Source organism: Trachurus japonicus, chromosome 18 (assembly GCF_045865225.1).
Source record: "Trachurus japonicus isolate A0001 chromosome 18, Traja_1.0".
NCBI classification, from domain to species: Eukaryota; Metazoa; Chordata; class Actinopteri; order Carangiformes; family Carangidae; genus Trachurus; species Trachurus japonicus.
Window position 1 is genome coordinate 1,676,654 of NC_140924.1, and position 21,497 is coordinate 1,698,150.

Below are 21,497 nucleotides of genomic sequence, written 5' to 3' on the forward strand. Positions count from 1 at the left end.
TGTGTTATTCATAGAAACACTTGTGAAGAAAACCTGAAATGTGCAAAAATCAAACAAACTTTTTCAGGTTAAAGGAGTATTATCGCAAATCCAAATCCTTTATTCAGCCACTAGATGGAGCCAGGCGGAGCTTATCAGATATAAACAAGTGGGCAGCTGTCAGAGAGAGAGAGCAGCCTCGTTTAGTCCTCCCGCTGATTTTTGGGGCAAAGGCAATGGTTTCTAGTTAAAGCCAAGATTGTAAGCTATTACAGTAAATGCCTTTGATTTCATTTCAGAAGCTGAGAAATAAAGGTTTTTCTGAATGATGATGACAGTCGGCCCAGTTTTTCAGAAACCCTCAGGCTTTAGGAGGGGAGGCAAGTTCATCTGTTTGTCCTGTTTTGAAGACATAACTGTTTATTAACCCTCACGTGGGAAATGTGGTTGTTACAGCAGCATTTGTGACATACGGTAAAAAAGTAGAAGAACATGCAGAACAATGTAAGACAATGAGCCTGTTCTTCCCTGAAGCCCCTATCAGGCAGTACAACTTTTCAAGAAGTTGAAAAAGGAAAGTATTATTTCAAAAATGTTAAAGAATGGGTTTAGAAACAGATGGGAACTTGAAGTGAACAATGTAATCTGTGATGATGAATGGAGTGAAACCTGTTTGTCTGGTCATAACAACAAACAGTCCAAACAGGAGGAAGTTAGACTGGAAGATTAAAACCAGGTATTTCACAACCCGGTTATAATGGCTGAATATGGAAAATCTACAGGGTTGTGTTGGAGGGGGTTGTTTCCAACGTAATAAAACACACAACACTGACTGATGACACTTTTCTCTCAGAGTGAACTCCCCTGTGGTTCAACCCATGATGCATTCAGGTGCTTGTGTTACAATAGGACTCACCACGCTCTCCTCTGGTGCTCAGCAGCAGCTCTGACTCTGTCACTGAGAACACACTGAGTTTTCCTGCAGCACTTGAACGCAGCGTCTGCAGAAAGTTTCTCTTCAGCTGCTTCCTCCTCTACCTGGGCAGCTGTGGCTGCGCTGTATGAATGTGTGTGAATGCTCAGTTTCCCGTGCTATGTCTAGCGCTGCATGAATGTGTGTGAAAGGGTGAATGTGACATAAGTGACCTAAGCGCTTTGAGTGGCAGAGAGACTAGAAAAGCGCTATATGGCAAGTCCATTTACCATTCACCTGGGCACTGATGACATCACCGGCTCTCTGCTCTGTGATTGGCTGCTGGGACTCTAAGACCGAGCTGCTGCCGGACTCGCTGTCAGTTGGTGTCAGTCGTCTCTCAGGTCAACAGACGCTCAGACTGTGTCAGTGAACTACTGACGAAGACCATGATGAAGGTGTCGGAGCTGCTCCTCTTCCTCGGCTGTGTCGTCTGTGTCTGTGCTAACGGTGGTGAGTCCACAACTACTGACACGACTACTGACACGACTACTGACAACTACTGACACTTAGACAACTACTGACACTGAGACAGCTACTGACACAACTACTGAGACTTAGACAGCTACTGAAATAGCTACTGACACTTGGATTACTACTGACACTTAACTATAGACAGTTAAATAACTACTGACACAACTACAGACGGTCAGTGAACCAGGTCTTGTCTGTCCAGGTGTCCATGTGGACATGCAAGTCGTTGGATGTTCAGACTCTGATGGAGAGCAGGCGATTGCTCTGGATGGAGAAGAGAAGTGGGTTGCAGACTTCGTCCATCATAAGGGAGTGGAGCCTCAGCCCAGTTTCATGGATCATATGAGCTACCCGGAGGTATTATATGATAATGCTGAGGCCGATCAACAGACCTGCAGAACAAACCTGAAGATGGTCCGTGTCATCATGAAGGACCTCCCACTGAACAAAGGTAACGTCTGATCTGATCCTCATTTCAGTTAATGAACTTGTTAATATGTAGAAATAATCAGTTCATTATTGCTATTAGTGCTCCGGTCCTACGCAGCTCTGTCCCCACAAACGAAGCACCAGCAGCAGGGCAGTCGGTCGGTGCGTGTATGCTGAGTCCGCTCAGACACTGGAAAGGTCGGCGGGTCCGTCGCTTGTGTCCGCGGAGCAGCTGATTACCGAGCAGCAGAGGTCCGCCGGTGTTTAACGTTTAACCGGGAACTAACGGGACCGAGCTGGGTGAACACAACCGGAAACCAGCCGGAAGTACCAAACTAGAAAAGTAGATCGGAACTATCGTTTGCCAAGAGTTATACATACAAACATAGAAATAAATGACCAGAGCTACTAACAACCAGCCCTACTTGAGTTTCCATCATGAAAGTTTTATCCAATCATCTCTGGTTCAAGCTTCCAGATTTCAACCAGTAGTCATGGAGACATGATGCTCTCCATGTACTGCGGTGTTTGGTCCCGAGTGACAAAAAGCAGGTGTGAACGCAACCGCACTAACTGAAAAATGAAACAATGTATCATTTAACATTTGGAGCCGCACTAGGGTGTGCACTAAACATGTGTGAAAACACCCTTAACCCGTTGCCCGTGAGATCGCCGTCATCACCGGCGATAACGGGGGTATAGCCATACTCTTTCGTGTTTATTTCCGGAATTTAATTCTTTTTTTAATAAAAGCGGGACCCTTCAACCTTTACGTTGATCCCCGGAAGCCGAGCAGCCAAGCCTGTAAAATCGGGTCTCCAATAGGGATCTGTGTGCCGTCACATGACAGGCTAAAATCCAATGGGAAAGCTGTGAGTGGTCACATGAGCGGCCAAAGATTGTTTATTTACATCAAGATGGTTGTTCTGTTGTTGCCGTGTATGATACTATCAGGAAATCTCCCGAATCATTTAAAAAAAATGATTTGCTATGCTGATCTGTCCCGGAAAATCCGTTGTTGTGATAGACACATATGTTTTCATAAAGTATCATAAAGTGGATACAATCACCGCAACTCTGTCCGGAGCTTCGCTACTTTTATTTCTCTCTCTGCGGCAGCCATCTCCTGTACCTGATCTGCGGCAGTGACCAGCCCAGTTCCTGAAGCCCCTGCAGCCGAGTTCCCCGACCCCAGCCTCTGGCCCACAGCCCTGCCATGTGTCTCGTTGGGGTCCGGCCAACGCCTGCACCCCGTGCTTCCTTGGTGGTCCGGCCACCTCCTGAGCTGCAGCGTACTCCGGCGCCTGGGCGCCTGGGCTGCAGTCACCCTTGGACGCCACTCTTGTTCCTACATCGGGGGTCCCGGCGGACGCCACTCCTGTTCTGGCGTCGGGGGTCCCGGCGGACGCCACTCCTGTTCCGGCGTCGGGGGTCCTGGCTGGCACCACCCCTGCGACACTGATCCTCAGCACCCCACAGCTCTGATGTGCCAGAGCTCGGGGTTTCCTGTCTCCAACCTGGTGGCGAGCAGTCCCAGGTTCCCAGCCTCCAGCCGAGGGGCTCATCCACTCCTGTTTCCAGAGTCCAGCCGGTCTTGAGCCCGGCTCCTGTCTCCAGTGTCAAGCTGGTGGTTCAACCGGCTCCTGATTCCTGTGTCCCGCTGGCACCCCAGCCCATCTCTGTCCCGAGACTCCAGTCAGCAGCCAGCCGTCCTCCTGGTCTCCAGTCCCGCAAGCGGCGTTGCCCTTCTGCCCAGCCTTCGGGCCGACCCCCAGACTCTCTGTGCGCTTCTGCCCGGCCTCAGGCCCTCCTGAGTCTCTGAGCCCTCTGCTTGGCCTCTCAGACCGTCCGCCTGAGGTCCCCTACTCTGCCCGTCATGTCCCCTGGTCTTGCCCTTGTGTTACTTCCTGTGTTTTCCCTCCTCACTCTCCCTGCACACCTGACCTGTGTTTCACCTCGTCAGCCCTGCACTGCTCCTTGTGTGTCTGACTGTCGGATTATTGTGTTTGTTGTCATGGTGTTCTGTTCCTTCCTGTGGTTAGTAATTAGTGTGACTGCTGAAGCAGTCACACTATTGTTCTTCTGTTTGGCCATTTTCTTCCGCCTTTTTACGGTCTTCTTCTAGTCCTTCATACTTTGTGCTATTTCAACAATTCATATATCAAAACGTGCAGCTTTTTTTGAACTTTATCGGCATTACTTTTCTCTTTTTAACTATTTATACTTTTTAAAATATTTAACTTTTTCACAAAAAATCTCACATTCATCAAAGTCTCAACCTCTCTTCTTCACAACTCCACTGTAGTGTAGGGGGTAGGGTGGCCGCTTGTCAACCCCAAGGTCACTGGTTCGAATCCAAGGGAAGAACTCTTGTTATGTTATGTTGAATTCTGCTCTCCTCCCCCGCCTTCAATTGGTTACAGGTGTTTGTTATCTCCTTGATTACTCATACCAGTTTGCAGCACATCATCACATTACAATGAATGACAACAGTTTTGAAAGCAGTGTGCTCTCTGTAGCCGAGTGGCAGAGTAAAGGTTTAGTGATCATATGGTCATGGGTTCGATTCCTGCCTCAGTCTTTTCACTTCATTGCTTGACTTTTGATTCCAATTATTCAGCTGTCATTGGACAGTCTTTGATTCCTCATAGTATAAAGCTCATTGTAACTCAGGTTCTCTGTGGCCATATGGTTAGTGCTCAGCCTGAAATTCACAGACATTTTCATTCTAAGTCATTCAAGCTTGACTCTCAAGCTTTCTTGATGTTGACAGTGTGCAGATCATTAACAGACAACAGTCTCTGCAACTGTGTGTGCACTGTGGCCTAGAGGCAGAGTGGAAGTCTAATGACCATGAGGATGTGGGTTCGATTCTGACCTTGGTCAAACATTTGTATGGTGATCACAGCTTGCACTATTTGCTAATTCTGCAACAGCGTTCAGTTGCTGTCAGCAGTCACACCATTTCCATTCTTGGAAATGCTTTTTCTAGTTAAAACTTCAGTTTGCAAGTAATCTGCCTGTGTAGGCTCCTGCATTTGGGTCCACCTGCTTCTCATCCTGACACTTTGTCTCTGAGTCTCTGTTTCTGTGTTTCTTAGTCTCTGTCTCTGAGTCTCTGTGTCTCTGTGTCTCTGAGTCTCTGTATCTCTGAGTCTCTGTATCTCTGAGTCTCTGTGTCTCAGAGTCTTTGTGTCTCCGAGTCTCTGTGTCTCTGAGTCTCTGTGTATCCGAGACTCTGAGTCTCTGTGTCTCTGTGTATCCGAGACTCTGAGTCTCTGAGTCTCTGTGTCTCTGTGTCTCTGAGTCTCTGTGTCTCTGAGTCTCTGTGTATCCGAGACTCTGAGTCTCTGAGTCTCTGAGTCTCTGAGTCTCTGTGTCTCTGTGTCTCTGTGTCTCTGAGTCTCTGTGTCTCTGAGTCTCTGTGTATCCGAGACTCTGAGTCTCTGAGACTCTGAGTCTCTGAGTCTCTGAGTCTCTGTGTCTCTGTGTCTCTGTGTCTCCGAGTCTCTGTGTCTCTGAGTCTCTGTGTATCCAAGACTCTGAGTCTCTGGCCCAATTCCAATCCCTCACGGACTCACTGACTTAGAGGTGCGTTCACGGGAAGTCCGTGAGTGTGTGAGGGCTGTTCCGTTGTCAGATCATCAAGTCAGTGAGTCAGTGAATGAGCCCTTACTGCCCCCTTACTGTAAGTCAGCACCGATGCTGACTTTGGGTAAGCAAATTACCCACAGTTCATAGCGTTGTGAAGTCAAACACATGGGATGCCGTCGGAACACGAGTGTTAAAAAAAAAAGAAAAGTAGATTAACACACGTAGACAGAGAGAGCTCCGCTGTCCCTTTATTGTTAATGGACAGGAGCAGCAACAAAAAAAGAAAGAAAGAAAAGAAAGAACAAGTTCAATATTAACGTGCGGTTTGTGATTATTGATGATGATTTGATCAGATCTGAGCCAGGAATATTTTGTTTTGAGTCCGCGTCCCTCATACACGTTGGGTCTCATTCATGAAACGTGAGCAGCACGGATTTCTGTGTAAACCCTGAGCAGCGCAAATTTACGTGCGATTTCCGCATTCATCAATCTTTTAGTAGTGCTGATTTTTTCGTAGCTACTCACAAAATCTACACCTGCTCCGGACTGTGTGTAGCGCTTGTGTAAATGTAGGAATGCAAATAAATACTGCTTGTCACTGTTGAAAATTACAATTTTAATCCGTATTACTCTCTCTCATGTTCAAAATACGCCGACGCCTTTGAAACACGTAATTTAAACATGACAAACAATTAGAAATATTTGGAGAGAGAGACGTTTTAGGGATCGGACACGCACAAACACGTCAAGGCTCCATCTAATGATGATAATAATCTGATATAAAACCGGAAAAAACTTTTTTGTGTTGCTACAGTATACGCTCGGTGGGCGCACACTTCACTCTGCGCAGCAGCGCAGTCGGCACCGGTTTGGATGGAGCTGTGACGGACGGCTGGTGCTTCTGTAACAATATAACCTGTTACCTGCCTATATAACTTCATGTGTTGATACAACCATGCTCCTCTACAGCTGAGGCTGTGAAGAGCCTCCTCCTCCCGTCGCTGCTGTAGCTCTGTAGTTGTGTGTAGCCTACGTATATATATATATATTTTTTCATGTTTCATATCGAACTATTCTGGCTTTACTTCTTAAACGGTTCTTAAATCAAACAAAGAAAGGCCTACTTAATTCACTAAATCTGTTTCTTCCCTCCACACCTTTGACCTGTCCCAGTCACACCACCACTAACAGAAGAGAATTAAATATTTTTTCTGGACTCTACTTCACCCAAAATGACTTTGATCCGTGATCTCTCTTTTTTCTCTCTCTCCCTCTTTCCTCGTTTGCGTCATGGCTGCAGGTGAACAGGATTCACCTACCTCCTAATATGGTGGTCAGGATCTCCTTATATGGCTATTCATGTATGGAGATCTATGCTAATTGCTGATCACCGGGGGCGTGTTGTTAGTTTACGATGGGTTGGCATTCATGAAGTTACACACGTGTTTACGATCAAATCTGAGTTTCCCGCACCGTTCATGAATCCGGAGTAGAGTTTTAGTAGAGTGAGCTTTTATGTGCAAATCTACACACAAATTTACTCACGTTTCATGAATGAGACCCGTTGTGAGTGTTGAAAGTACGGTAAATTATCGGCCCAAGACCGGAGTCAACAACATTTTGTTGTCAAGGTAACGTGTCGTGAGAGTGGGTGAGTGCTGTTCCATTCATGTTTACAGCATCTGGACCCTCACAGACTCTCACACTCTGTCACTTAGAGCTGACGTCACTTAAGTCAGGGAGGGGTCAGGGCTTGAGTCCTTAGGGGGCGGATTGGAACTGGGCCTCTGTGTCTCTGTGTCTCAGATCCTCCATCCGGTCCAGTTGTCTACAGCAGAGACGATGTGGAGCTGGGCCAGAAGAACACTCTGCTGTGTCATGTGACCGGCTTCTATCCTGCTCCTGTCCTCGTCCACTGGACCAAGAACGGACAGAACGTGACTGAAGGATCCAGCATCAACGTTCCGTATCCCAACGATGACGGTTCCTTCAGACAGACGTCCAGGCTGGACGTCGTCCCACAGCTGGGAGACACGTACGGCTGCACCGTCACACATCTGGCTCTGGACCAACCGCTGACCCGCTTCTGGGGTGAGGCTCTGTCTGTCTGTCTCCAGATGTGTCTCTAACATGTCTCTCTCTGTGTCTCCAGATGTGGAGGTGCAGCAGCCAGCTGTGTGTGTCTCTAACATGTCTCTCTCTGTGTCTCCAGATGTGGAGGTGCAGCAGCCAGCTGTGTGTGTCTCTAACATGTCTCTCTCTGTGTATCCAGATGTGGAGGTGCAGCAGCCAGCTGTGTGTGTCTCTAACATGTCTCTCTCTGTGTCTCCAGATGTGGAGGTGCAGCAGCCAGCTGTGTCTCTAACATGTCTCTCTCTGTCTCTCCAGATGTGGAGGTGCAGCAGCCAGCTGTGTGTGTCTCTAACATGTCTCTCTCTGTGTCTCCAGATGTGGAGGTGCAGCAGCCAGCTGTGTGTGTCTCTAACATGTCTCTCTCTGTGTCTCCAGATGTGGAGGTGCAGCAGCCAGATGTGTCTCTAACATGTCTCTCTCTGTGTCTCCAGATGTGGAGGTGCAGCAGCCAGCTGTGTGTGTCTCTAACATGTCTCTCTCTGTGTCTCCAGATGTGGAGGTGCAGCAGCCAGCTGTGTGTGTCTCTAACATGTCTCTCTCTGTGTCTCCAGATGTGGAGGTGCAGCAGCCAGCTGTGTGTGTCTCTAACATGTCTCTCTCTGTGTCTCCAGATGTGGAGGTGCAGCAGCCAGCTGTTGGACCAGCTGTCTTCTGTGGACTGGGTCTGACCGTGGGTCTGCTGGGCGTGGCTGCTGGAACCTTCTTCCTCATCAAAGGGAACGAGTGCAGCTGATTGGCTGTGGCTGATGATGTCATGTTCTGTCTGTATCAGCTGCAATACATTTTCAAAATAAAAGTACAAACCATGAGTGTGTTTAATGAGTGTGTGTTTATAAATGTCTGGTAGACAGGGCTCAGAGCCAATCAGAGCCTGAGGCTCAGAGGTTACCACGGCAACTTGGTAAGGTAGTGAGGCTGAGAGCAGCTAGAGGCTACGCTAACAGCTGACAGGGGAGAGAGAGGAGGGGTCAGGGGTCACAGTCAGGGGTGGTAGACTGACCTCAGCAGACCACTGGTCTGTAGTTGAGTCACAGACCAAACTGAGTGTCTGTGTCCCAGCAGCAGTTGTCTGCCTGGTAACAGGTGACTCTCAGGTCATGTGACTCCGCCCTGGTCTTTTTCCAGCAGCTCTCAGTCAGACAGAGTCAGTGTTGGTCAACACACGAACATGGATTCAACCTGTCTGAGCCTCGTCCTGCTCCTCAGCACCGTCTCCACAGCAGGTAGGATCAATACTCTGATCTATCAACACATCTAGACACTATACTGATCAATACTCTGATCTATCAACACATCTAGACACTATACCGATCAATACTCTGATCTATCAACACATCTAGACACTATACTGATCAATACTCTGATCTATCAACACATCTAGACACTATACTGATCAATATTCTGATCTATCAACACATCTAGACACTATACTGATCAATACTCTGATCTATCAACACATCTAGACACTATACTGATCAATACTCTGATCTATCAACACATCTAGACATTATACTGATCAATACTCTGATCTATCAACACATCTAGACACTATACTGATCAATACTCTGATCTATCAACACATCTAGACACTATACTGATCAATACTCTGATCTATCAACACATCTAGACACTATACTGATCAATACTCTGATCTATCAACACATCTAGACACTATACTGATCAATACTCTGATCTATCAACACATCTAGACACTATACTGATCAATACTCTGATCTTAACACACATCTAGACACTATACTGATCAATACTCTGATCTATCAACACATCTAGACATTATACTGATCAATACTCTGATCTATCAACACATCTAGACACTATACTGATCAATACTCTGATCTATCGACACATCTAGACACTATACCGATCAATACTCTGATCTATCAACACGTCTAGACACTACTGATCAATACTCTGATCTATCAACACATCTAGACAATACTGATCAATACTCTGATCTAAACACACATCTAGACACTATGCTGATCAATACTCTGATCTATCGACACATCTAGACACTATACCGATCAATACTCTGATCTATCAACACATCTAGACACTATACCGATCAATACTCTGATCTAAACACACATCTAGACACTATACCGATCAATACTCTGATCTATCAACACATCTAGACACTATACTGATCAATACTCTGATCTATCAACACATCTAGACACTATACTGATCAATACATTGATCTAAACACATCTAGACACTATACCGATCAATACTCTGATCTATCAACATCTAGACGCTATACCGATCAATACTCTGATCTAAACACACATCTAGACACTATACCGATCAATACTCTGATCTATCAACACATCTAGACACTATACTGATCAATACTCTGATCTATCAACACATCTAGACACTATACTGCTCAATACTCTGATCTAAACACATCTAGACACTATACCGATCAATACTCTGATCTATCGACACATCTAGACACTATACTGATCAATACTCTGATCTATCAACACATCTAGACACTATACTGATCAATACTCTGATCTTAACACACATCTAGACACTATACTGATCAATACTCTGATCTTAACACACATCTAGACACTATACTGATCAATACTCTGATCTATCAACACATCTAGACACTATACTGATCAATACTCTGATCTATCAACACATCTAGACACTATACTGATCAATACTCTGATCTTAACACACATCTAGACACTATACTGATCAATACTCTGATCTTAACACACATCTAGACACTATACCGATCAATACTCTGATCTATCAACACATCTAGACGCTATACCGATCAATACTCTGATCTATCAACACATCTAGACACTATACCGATCAATACTCTGATCTATCGACACATCTAGACACTATACTGATCAATACTCTGATCTATCGACACATCTAGACACTATACTGATCAATACTCTGATCTTAACACACATCTAGACACTATACTGATCAATACTCTGATCTATCAACACATCTAGACACTATACTGATCAATACTCTGATCTATCGACACATCTAGACACTATACTGATCAATACTCTGATCTTAACACACATCTAGACACTATACTGATCAATACTCTGATCTATCAACACATCTAGACACTATACTGATCAATACTCTGATCTTAACACACATCTAGACACTATACTGATCAATACTCTGATCTATCAACATCTAGACGCTATACTGATCAATACTCTGATCTATCAACACATCTATACACTATACTGATCAATACTCTGATCTTAACACACATCTAGACACTATACCGATCAATACTCTGATCTATCAACACATCTAGACACTATACCGATCAATACTCTGATCTATCAACACATCTAGACACTATACTGATCAATACTCTGATCTATCAACACATCTAGACACTATACCGATCAATACTCTGATCTATCAACACATCTAGACACTATACTGATCAATACTCTGATCTATCAACACATCTAGACACTATACTGATCAATACTCTGATCTTAACACACATCTAGACACTATACTGATCAATACTCTGATCTATCAACATCTAGACGCTATACTGATCAATACTCTGATCTATCAACACATCTATACACTATACTGATCAATACTCTGATCTTAACACACATCTAGACACTATACTGATCAATACTCTGATCTATCAACACATCTAGACACTATACTGATCAATACTCTGATCTATCAACACATCTAGACACTATACTGATCAATACTCTGATCTTAACACACATCTAGACACTATACTGATCAATACTCTGATCTATCAACATCTAGACGCTATACTGATCAATACTCTGATCTATCAACACATCTAGACACTATACTGATCAATACTCTGATCTTAACACACATCTAGACACTATACTGATCAATACTCTGATCTTAACACACATCTAGACACTATACCGATCAATACTCTGATCTATCAACATCTAGACGCTATACTGATCAATACTCTGATCTATCAACACATCTAGACACTATACTGATCAATACTCTGATCTTAACACACATCTAGACACTATAATGATCAATACTCTGATCTATCAACATCTAGACACTATACTGATCAATACTCTGATCTATCAACACATCTAGACACTATACTGATCAATACTCTGATCTATCAACACATCTAGACACTATACTGATCAATACTCTGATCTATCAACACATCTAGACACTATACTGATCAATACTCTGATCTATCAACACATCTAGACGCTATACTGATCAATACTCTGATCTATCAACATCTAGACACTATACTGATCAATACTCTGATCTATCAACACATCTAGACACTATACTGATCAATACTCTGATCTATCAACACATCTAGACACTATACCGATCAATACTCTGATCTATCAACATCTAGACACTATACCGATCAATACTCTGATCTATCGACACATCTAGACACTATACCGATCAATACTCTGATCTATCAACACATCTAGACACTATACTGATCAATACTCTGATCTATCAACACATCTAGACGCTATACTGATCAATACTCTGATCTATCAACATCTAGACACTATACCGATCAATACTCTGATCTATCGACACATCTAGACACTATACCGATCAATACTCTGATCTATCAACACATCTAGACACTATACTGATCAATACTCTGATCTATCAACACATCTAGACACTATACCGATCAATACTCTGATCTATCAACACATCTAGACACTATACTGATCAATACTCTGATCTATCAACACATCTAGACACTATACTGATCAATACTCTGATCTATCAACATCTAGACACTATACCGATCAATACTCTGATCTATCAACACATCTAGACAAGTGATTTCTAATTTAAGTTTGGAGAGTCAAAGTTGAACTATTCAAGAGGCTACAAATACTTGGGTCTCTATTTGGATGAACACATGAATTTCATGAAAGGATCATCACTACTGGCTGAGGCCCCGTCCAGACGAATTCGTTTTTTTCGAATACGGATAAATACTTTATCGGATTGGCCTCGCGTCCACATGGATCCGGCGTTTTCAGGGGGTGAAAACGGTATTTTTTGAAAACGGGTCCCAGAGTGGGAAAATTTGAAAACGCCGCCCCAGCGTTTCCGTCTGGACGGCCAATACGGACTTTTTCTAAAACGATGATGTCATGCCCCCCGCCGCTCTACCTGTAACCTGAGACACACACACACACACACACACACACACACACCGCTGCAGCAGCTGCTGCACACTGACAGTCTGTGCACGTAACGTAACAACAACAACGGCCGACTAACGTCGCGTCGCTAGACGCTGCAGCTGAATCGCGTCTGTTTAATCATCACTGATCATCATATTTACTCTGACACGACTCCCTGTCAACATTTAATCCCATGTTTGAGTTTGAATACAGCGGGGAACTTCTTCTATTGAATTACAGCGGGGACTTCCCGTCTTCTTCAGCTGTTTTTTAGCTGTGTTTATGTGTGCCACACACGCTCCACACACGCCTGCAGTATGTAGGTACTACAGCGTTTTGGGTCGTTTTCACTGGATCAGTGTGGACGCAGATATTTTTGAAAACGATGCCGTGTTTACGGAGATTTTTTTCAAAACGATTAAGAAAAAGATCGGATTCAGTGAAGCCGCGTTTTCGTGTGGATGGGGCCTGAGTCAGCAAGTCGGGCACTAGGGGGTGTTATAGCCAAAATAAAGACTCTGAGGGATGTTGGGTACTCCACATACTCCAAATTATATCAGAGTTGTGTGTGTCCAGTGCGAGATTAGGTAGTAGGAGTATGGGGATTCAAACAGTACCCTAAATGTGAGGCTGTGCAAAATAGAGGGTATGCGTTTATGTCACGTTGCACTCGGCAACGCCGCATTCGTTCGGACTGAGTGGCAAAACAAACCTCCCTCAACGTGCTGGCGGATAGCGGTGGACTCATAAACTGGATAAAATATCTTATATCAAAACAAATTGATGTCAAGTGGAATCGACAACCAGTTCCTCAAAAGCATCTGCTCCACGGACACTGATCCTCAAGATTTCTAGCAGTTCTGTTAGGTCATGCTGCTGTACATGCTGGCAAAGCTAGACATGTCAGACTTGTGTGGGCTCGGAGAAAATTGCTCCGTTACTTGTGCTGTTTTGAAACTTTGGCGGCTCTGCCACTCGTCTTTTTGCCGCTCAGTGGACGTTCCACAGCGACTTCCGAGTACCGTGACGTCACGTGCATACCCTCTGTAGAGCCATTCGGTATTTTGTTGCCGTACATAAATCCACACCAACACTAGCTGTGATGGGAGATAAGGGCTGGGAACCCACTGAGGTACGGTGGAATGTATATATGGTGCGTTTATGGAATAGGATACTAGGATTAAATCGTAACAGGATTGCAAGAAAAATCTTTGGGTCACTCTGACCAATGGGGCATGGGACATCTTGCTGAGAGCAGGATATGAAGACCATTATTATAACAAAGAGAAAGGGGAGATTAATTTGTCCAAAAAGATCCCTGTGTGCTCTATGAGAACTGGTATACTTGGTCTTCATATCGAGACAGGCAGATATGTTGGCACAGCAGAAGACGATAGAATTTGTAATTTATGTGACATCCAAGAGGTGGAAAATGGAATTCATTTTGTGTTCTACTGTCCTTTTTATGACTCTATAAGACAAAAATTGTTTAGTAAAGTAGATTCAAATGACGAATTTGTGTGGTTAGACGATGCTGAGAAGCTAAAACATCTTTTTCATTTGAATATATTTGCATTTTCTTTATTTCTTGAAAAGGCTTGGGCAATGAGACAAAGAGCGATATATAGTTGAATACTGAAAGTAATCTTAAATAGTTTATTTGTGTCACACCTGTGTGGCAGGTAACACCAATAGGAAGGATTGTCTAGTCTTTGTTTTGTATTTGTCATTAAATGTGTCTTGTAATCTCATATGGGATGGGCCACAGTGGTGGCATGACACGAAAATAAAAAATTCATTCATTCATTCATTCATTCATTCATTCATTCATTCATATACTGATCAATACGCTAATCTAAACACTAATCTGTACACTTACCAGTATACTGATCAATATGCTTGTCAATGTATAGATCAGTGATCATTGGTCAGTCCTGTCAGCTGATCGATCAATACATTGATGAACACGGTGATAATTCTCTGACTCTGCTCCACAGATGGATTTTGGTTTTATAGAGTGGATCGTTGTGACTTTAACTCCTCTGAACTGAGCGGCATCACCTACATCAGGTCGGTCTTCTACAACAAACTGGAATTCACCAGGTTTGACAGCAGAGTGGGGAAGTTCATAGGATTGACAGAGTACGGAGTGACGAACGCTGAGGCCTGGAACAAAGATACCGGATTGCTGGCTCGGATGAAAACTACAAGGAAGAGTTATTGTCTGTACACCGTTGGCCTTGACTACCAGATTGTTCTGACTAAGTCAGGTGAGTGTGTTTGGGACACAGCTTTTGTCTCCACCTGCTGGAGAAACACAGTCACTGCAGCTGCTGCTCAGCTGTCAATACAATCAGTTATTGATCCACCCTCTGTTAATCAGTATCAATGATGACGACACTGTCTGGATGGGTTTACATTTAAATGGTGGAGAATCCATCATCCTCCACCGCTTGCAACCAGTATTTCCGGTGTTATGGCCCAACTGGTTTCTGATTAAAAGCCCCATTTTGTAGTTTTTCGATCTTAAAATAATGTTTCTAAACTCATTGAAGTGGTAGAAATGTACCTGTAACTTTCCTGTGCGAGAACACCGTCTTGGTACCGCAGCTCCGCAGCAATCAGGTCATGAAATAAAATTTGACTCCCGTTCACTTACATGGAGATATTTTCACAATTGAAGTCTCATGGCGACCGTTACTAAAAAAAAAAATCGATCGTTGATTGACATCTTGATGTAAATAAACAATCTTCGGCCACTCGTGTGACCGCTCACAACTTTCCCAGGCTTAAAAACCTACGGGTGGGGTGGGCGCGAATCTTCCCAAAATTGGATCTCTGCAGGACTCTGGCGTAGAGCGCTCACCGAATTCTGATTGGTCGAGAGAAGACATATGGCATTTTGGCGGTTTGGAGGGGAACTGCTTCTTGCAGTGCATTTTAAACAGGGAAATATAGCGATTTGACATGATACGTTGATAGGGCAGTGAATAGGTTCAGAAAATGGCGTGACAAACTCTTTTTTTTCTCTCTCTTTTTTTCTCTTAACTCTCTTGCTGTGAGGCAACAGTGCTAACCACTGCACCACTGTGCCACCCTAATAATAATAATAATGATAATCAATAATGTTATTGATCTGTTCCAGTGAAGCCGTATGTGAGGCTCCACTCCACCACCCCCCCCTCTGGGAACCATCCTGCCATGTTGGTCTGCAGCGTCTTCGACTTCTACCCCAAACAGATCAGAGTGAGCTGGATCAGAGACGGACAGGAAGTGAACTCTGATGTCACTTCCACCGAGGAGCTGGCAGACGCCGACTGGTACTACCAGATCCACTCCCACCTGGAGTACACGCCCAGGTGAGTCCAGGTCCAGGTCTAGGTCTAGGTACTACCAGATCCACTCCCACCTGGAGTACACACCCAGGTGAGTCCAGGTCCAGGTCTAGGTACTACCAGATCCACTCCCACCTGGAGTACACACCCAGGTGAGTCCAGGTTCAGGTCTAGGTACTACCAGATCCACTCCCACCTGGAGTACACACCCAGGTGAGTCCAGGTCCAGGTCTAGGTCTAGGTACTACCAGATCCACTCCCACCTGGAGTACACACCCAGGTGAGTCCAGGTCCAGGTCTAGGTCTAGGTACTACCAGATCCACTCCCACCTGGAGTACACACCCAGGTGAGTCCAGGTCCAGGTCCAGGTCTAGGTCTAGGTACTACCAGATCCACTCCCACCTGGAGTACACACCCAGGTGAGTCCAGGTCCAGGTCTAGGTCTAGGTACTACCAGATCCACTCCCACCTGGAGTACACACCCAGGTGAGTCCAGGTCCAGGTCTAGGTACTACCAGATCCACTCCCACCTGGAGTACACACCCAGGTGAGTCCAGGTCCAGGTCTAGGTCTAGGTACTACCAGATCCACTCCCACCTGGAGTACACACCCAGGTGAGTCCAGGTCCAGGTCTAGGTCTAGGTACTACCAGATCCACTCCCACCTGGAGTACACACCCAGGTGAGTCCAGGTCCAGGTCTAGGTCTAGGTACTACCAGATCCACTCCCACCTGGAGTACACACCCAGGTGAGTCCAGGTCCAGGTCTAGGTACTACCAGATCCACTCCCACCTGGAGTACACACCCAGGTGAGTCCAGGTCCAGGTCTAGGTCTAGGCACTACCAGATCCACTCCCACCTGGAGTACACACCCAGGTGAGTCCAGGTCCAGGTCTAGGTCTAGGTACTACCAGATCCACTCCCACCTGGAGTACACACCCAGGTGAGTCCAGGTCCAGGTCTAGGTCTAGGTACTACCAGATCCACTCCCACCTGGAGTACACACCCAGGTGAGTCCAGGTCCAGGTCTAGGTCTAGGTACTACCAGATCCACTCCCACCTGGAGTACACACCCAGGTGAGTCCAGGTCCAGGTCTAGGTCTAGGTACTACCAGATCCACTCCCACCTGGAGGATGTTGTCATGACGATGTGTAAAAACCATCTATTCTAATAAAACTGGTCTGGTTTGTGTTGCAGGTCTGGAGAGAAGATCTCCTGTAAGGTGGAGCACGCCAGTCTGAAGGAACCTCTGATCACTGACTGGGGTAAATACCTGTCTCTCTCTACCTGTCTGTCTGTCTCTACCTGTCTGTCTCTCCCTGTCTGTCTCTACACCTGTCTGTCTGTATAAGGGATATATATCTCCACCACTGAGGCCGATTTGATTGTCCATTCTGGTCTACAAATCGATCCATTCGCCTTTACAAAGCCGAAAGCTTCTCCAAGATGTTTTCAGTGTTGCGGTTTATAAAGTTTATTCCCACAGTCTGAGTGCTAACAGCTCTCCTCACTCCATCAGTCATGGGCTTTGAACTGCTGTCACCGTCTTCCGAATTTCCGATACACCAGGGCAATGCCTAATCCGATCAGCAGATAGCCTGTTATCATGATTCAGAATATGCAGAGATCCTTGATGACCTCAACGGAAAGATTCGCCAGGCACACAACCCTCCACTTCTCCCAGGAGTCCATCATGTAACCAGCACCGTCAGGGCAAACGGGTTCCCCCAAACCCGAGCTTCTCGTCGAGATATTCTGTCAATGGTGTTGAGAGACCAGTTGACCAATTCCATGATTTAAATTTGGAGAGAAAAGCGGAGAGAGGCTCCCAAAGTTTAAGACAAGACAGAACGAGACGTGAGAAGCAAAGCAGGGAAGATAAGGGAGAGGGGAGAGGGGGAGAGATGAGTCTGCCTTCGTTGAGAGCAGGAAGAGCAGGAGAGTAGGAGAGCTGTCCCGGATGCTAACCGCTATTGCTAACTTCGGCTAGCGGTAGCGGTTAGCGTCCGCATCTACCACCTCTTCCCAGCTCACCACAACGGCTCCTACTAGTTACAGCATCGGACCAGCGATATGAATCGGTGAATCTCACCATCCCTAGTCTCTACCTGTCTGTCTCTACCTGTCTGTCTCCACCTGTCTGTCTCTACCTGTCTGTCTCTACCTGTCTGTCTCTCTACCTGTCTGTCTCTACCTGTCTGTCTCTCTACCTGTCTGTCTCTACCTGTCTGTCTGCGGCACAGTGGTTAGCACTGTTGCCTCACAGCAAGAAGGTCTTGGGTTCGAATCCCCGGCCCCAGGTCCTTTCTGTGTGGAGTTTGCATGTTCTCCCCGTGTCTGCGTGGGTTTCCTCCGGGTGCTCCGGTTTCCCCCACCACTAAAACATGTCGGCTAGGTTAATCCTCCAGTCAGCGCCCCTGACCAAAGGCACTGGCTCATAACCTGGAGTTGGTCCCCGGGCGCTGCACCGCGGCTGCCCACTGCTCCTCAGGGATGGGTTAAATGCAGAGAAAGAATTTCACTGTACTAGCTGTATATGTGACCAATAAAGTACCTATACCTTTACCTTTACCTTTACCTTTACCTTACCTGTCTGTCTCTACCTGTCTGTCTCTACCTGTCTGTCTCCACCTGTCTGTCTCTACCTGTCTATTTATACCTGTCTGTCTCTACCTGTCTGTCTCTACCTGTCTGTCTCTCACCTGTCTGTCTCTACCTGTCTGTCTCTACCTGTCTGTCTCTACCTGTCTGTCTCTACCTGTCTGTCTCTACCTGTCTGTCTACACCTGTCTGTCTCTACCTGTCTGTCTCTCACCTACCTGTATCTACCTGTCTGTCTCTACCTGTCTGTCCTCAGATCCGTCCATGCCTGAGTCAGAGAGGAACAAAATCGCCATCGGAGCCTCAGGACTGATCCTGGGTCTGATCTTGTCTCTGGCTGGATTCATCTACTACAGGAAGAAGGCCCGAGGTCAGACCAGTTTAGACCAGTTCAGACCAGACTACACCAGTTTGTTTGTTTGTTTATTAAAGACTCCCATTACCTGCTGGACTTTCCAGCAGCTACTCTCCCTGGGGTCTTGATCACTGAAATTATAATACATATTTTCCTTAATACATTAACATACATATACACAACCATTAAAATACATTACACACACGCGCGCGCACACACACACACACACACACACACACACACACACACACACACACACACACACACACACACACACACACACACACAAGTTCAGACCAGTCTACACCAGTTCAGACCAGTTTACACCAGTTTACACCAGTTCAGACCAGTTTACACCCGTTCAGACCAGTCTACACCAGTTCAGACCAGTTTACACCAGTCTACACCAGTTCAGACCAGTCTACACCAGTTCAGACCAGTTTACACCAGTCTAGACCAGTTCAGACCAGTTTACACCAGTTCAGACCAGTTTACACCAGTCTACACCAGTTCAGACCAGTTTACACCAGTCTAGACCAGTCTACACCAGTTCAGACCAGTTTACACCAGTCTAGACCAGTTCAGACCAGTCTACACCAGTTCAGACCAGTTTACACCAGTTCAGACCAGTTCAGACCAGTTTACACCAGTTCAGACAAGTTTACACCAGTCTAGACCAGTTCAGACCAGTCTAGACCAGTTCAGACCAGTTCAGACCAGTCTATACCAGTTCCCTTCACGTGTCTGTCTCTGTTTCTGACTCTCTCCTTCTCTCTTTTAAAACCAGGACGGATCCTGGTTCCCACTAACTGATCCCGGTCCTGGTTCTGGTCCAGGTCTTGATCCTGATCCTGATCCTGTTGCTGCTTCTCAGTCTATCTATCTATCTGGAACAACAGGTTATAACATCTGGAACAACAGCTGTGAACTTCAAACATTTGCGTCGTTGTTGTAGGGGTGTAACGGTACGCACAAGTCACGGTACGTACCTCGGTTCGGGGGTCACGGTTCGGTACGGGTTCGGTACAACAGACACTAATTGAATGTAAAACTTAAATCTGTCTTCTGTCTAAGTTTTTAAAAACAACAAGTGTGTAACCTACCTCAGCTCCAACTGCTGATGTTAAAGACTGGGAAGTACAGATAGTTTATCAAGCATTAATTACCTTGTGTGGACCAGATTTCAGAAGTCTAGATCGCTCTTGGAGAAAGGGTTATTAGCAATGCGCATTAAGTGACAGAGTAAATAATTCACACAACCAACAGGTAAGTTTTAAGTGCGTTGTATTATTTTGATTTGAAGAAATAAAATAAAAAAATAAAATAAAATAAATTGTTTTTTCTTTTCTTTCAAGGTTCAACACACAATGAGATGTAAAACACAGTTTCAATAACAATATCAATGCCAGTAACAGTCTCTGGAAAAATTACAGTCTCTGGGTTTGGATAGCTCGCCACGACCACTGAGATTCCTGTCTACCTTTACAAACAGGAGGAATCCACAGCAGAAGAGAAGTCTTTTGTAGATCTCAATCCAGGAATCCGTACAGTAAACATAGAGAAAAGAAAAGACCCGGCCTGAAAAGGCCAAAAAAGGGTTATTACTATTAGCATTCATGTAAATAAAATATAGCTTTAAATGTAAATAATTCAATGTAAACACATATTTATACATGTAATATATAACATTTCTTCTCAATAATTGCTTTAACCATGTCATGTGCTTTTTAGATGAACAGAACACCATATAAACATAAACATGCGCCAAAATGGCGGAATACTCCTTTGCATTCATCGCCTTTCTTTTTCCTCTTTTTTTTCCTCCACACCGCTCGCTCTCATAAAAAATACACCGAGCGGGGGGTAACGTATGCAAACACAGTAATATTAAACATATTTTTAAACACTATACACATATTTTAATCCTTCATTTATCCATATTAACCTTAGCAGAGGCACATTCAACTCCATTCATCAGGCTTTTTCATTAGAGGTTAGGCTACTCACCAGAGGCTCAACTTCACATATACACACACACTCCGGGCACAATGAAGAACACGCGGCTCTCGTCCGTCCGGGTTCCGCTTTTTAAGAGACAGGGACATGGGAGTTCAGTAATGTGTACCCTATGAATTGAATTTAGCGAAGTACAAGTGGCTAATGGTCTATGCTAACGGCCTAGCGCCATGCTACTAGTAAACACTCACGTTCTCCTTCGTCTCCGTCACAAACACACAGTTCGCTATCAACCCACGGCAAAAAGAAAAAAAAAGGCTCCGCTCTCTGCGCCGACGACAAAAAGTTTATTCAGACTTGTGGAATATCTGGCTCTCTTTCATAAAACAGAAAATACTGCAGCTTCAGTTTAGCATGCAGCCACCTCGA

General features: G+C 45.1%; 3 protein-coding genes and 1 long non-coding RNA gene across 5 annotated transcripts in view; 2 read left to right on the forward strand and 2 right to left on the reverse strand.

Moving 5' to 3' along the window:
• LOC146968260 (beta-enolase) overlaps positions 1 to 21,497 on the reverse strand; it is a 471,092-nt gene that overhangs the window by 98,467 nt on the left and 351,128 nt on the right. The window lies entirely within an intron of this gene.
• On the forward strand, positions 1,270 to 8,344 carry LOC146968265 (RLA class II histocompatibility antigen, DP alpha-1 chain-like). 2 transcript variants are annotated; one of them, XM_085760193.1, is made up of 4 exons: positions 1,270 to 1,402; positions 1,629 to 1,877; positions 7,256 to 7,540; positions 8,194 to 8,344. In XM_085760193.1, exons 1-4 carry the CDS (start codon positions 1,342 to 1,344, stop codon positions 8,313 to 8,315), a joined length of 717 nt encoding a protein of 238 aa, XP_085616319.1. In that variant the 5' UTR covers positions 1,270 to 1,341; the 3' UTR covers positions 8,316 to 8,344. The 2 variants fall into 2 exon arrangements, with proteins under 2 accessions (XP_085616319.1, XP_085616318.1); XM_085760192.1 differs by having other exon boundaries at positions 1,273 to 1,405.
• On the forward strand, positions 8,719 to 19,986 carry LOC146968266 (rano class II histocompatibility antigen, A beta chain-like). Its single transcript, XM_085760189.1, has 6 exons — positions 8,719 to 8,805; positions 14,817 to 15,089; positions 15,965 to 16,178; positions 17,354 to 17,421; positions 19,014 to 19,127; positions 19,900 to 19,986. Exons 1-6 carry the CDS (start codon positions 8,751 to 8,753, stop codon positions 19,923 to 19,925), a joined length of 750 nt encoding a protein of 249 aa, XP_085616315.1. The 5' UTR covers positions 8,719 to 8,750; the 3' UTR covers positions 19,926 to 19,986.
• On the reverse strand, positions 17,458 to 19,082 carry LOC146968267 (uncharacterized). Its single transcript, XR_015034318.1, has 3 exons — positions 18,986 to 19,082; positions 18,746 to 18,801; positions 17,458 to 18,264 (listed from the first exon to the last, which is right to left on the reverse strand). It is a non-coding gene; the product is annotated as an uncharacterized LOC146968267 (long non-coding RNA).

Excerpts from the sequence above, each read along its gene's own strand:
- LOC146968266 (XM_085760189.1), top strand. The coding sequence starts at position 8,751 with ATGGATTCAACCTGTCTGAGCCTCGTCCTGCTCCTCAGCACCGTCTCC. Across the intron at positions 8,806-14,816 it reads CAGCACCGTCTCCACAGCAG|ATGGATTTTGGTTTTATAGA; the intron begins GTAGGATCAATA and ends TCTGCTCCACAG. Across the intron at positions 19,128-19,899 it reads CTACAGGAAGAAGGCCCGAG|GACGGATCCTGGTTCCCACT; the intron begins GTCAGACCAGTT and ends TTTTAAAACCAG.
- LOC146968265 (XM_085760192.1), top strand. The coding sequence starts at position 1,342 with ATGATGAAGGTGTCGGAGCTGCTCCTCTTCCTCGGCTGTGTCGTCTGT. Across the intron at positions 1,878-7,255 it reads GGACCTCCCACTGAACAAAG|ATCCTCCATCCGGTCCAGTT; the intron begins GTAACGTCTGAT and ends TCTGTGTCTCAG. Across the intron at positions 7,541-8,193 it reads ACCGCTGACCCGCTTCTGGG|ATGTGGAGGTGCAGCAGCCA; the intron begins GTGAGGCTCTGT and ends CTGTGTCTCCAG.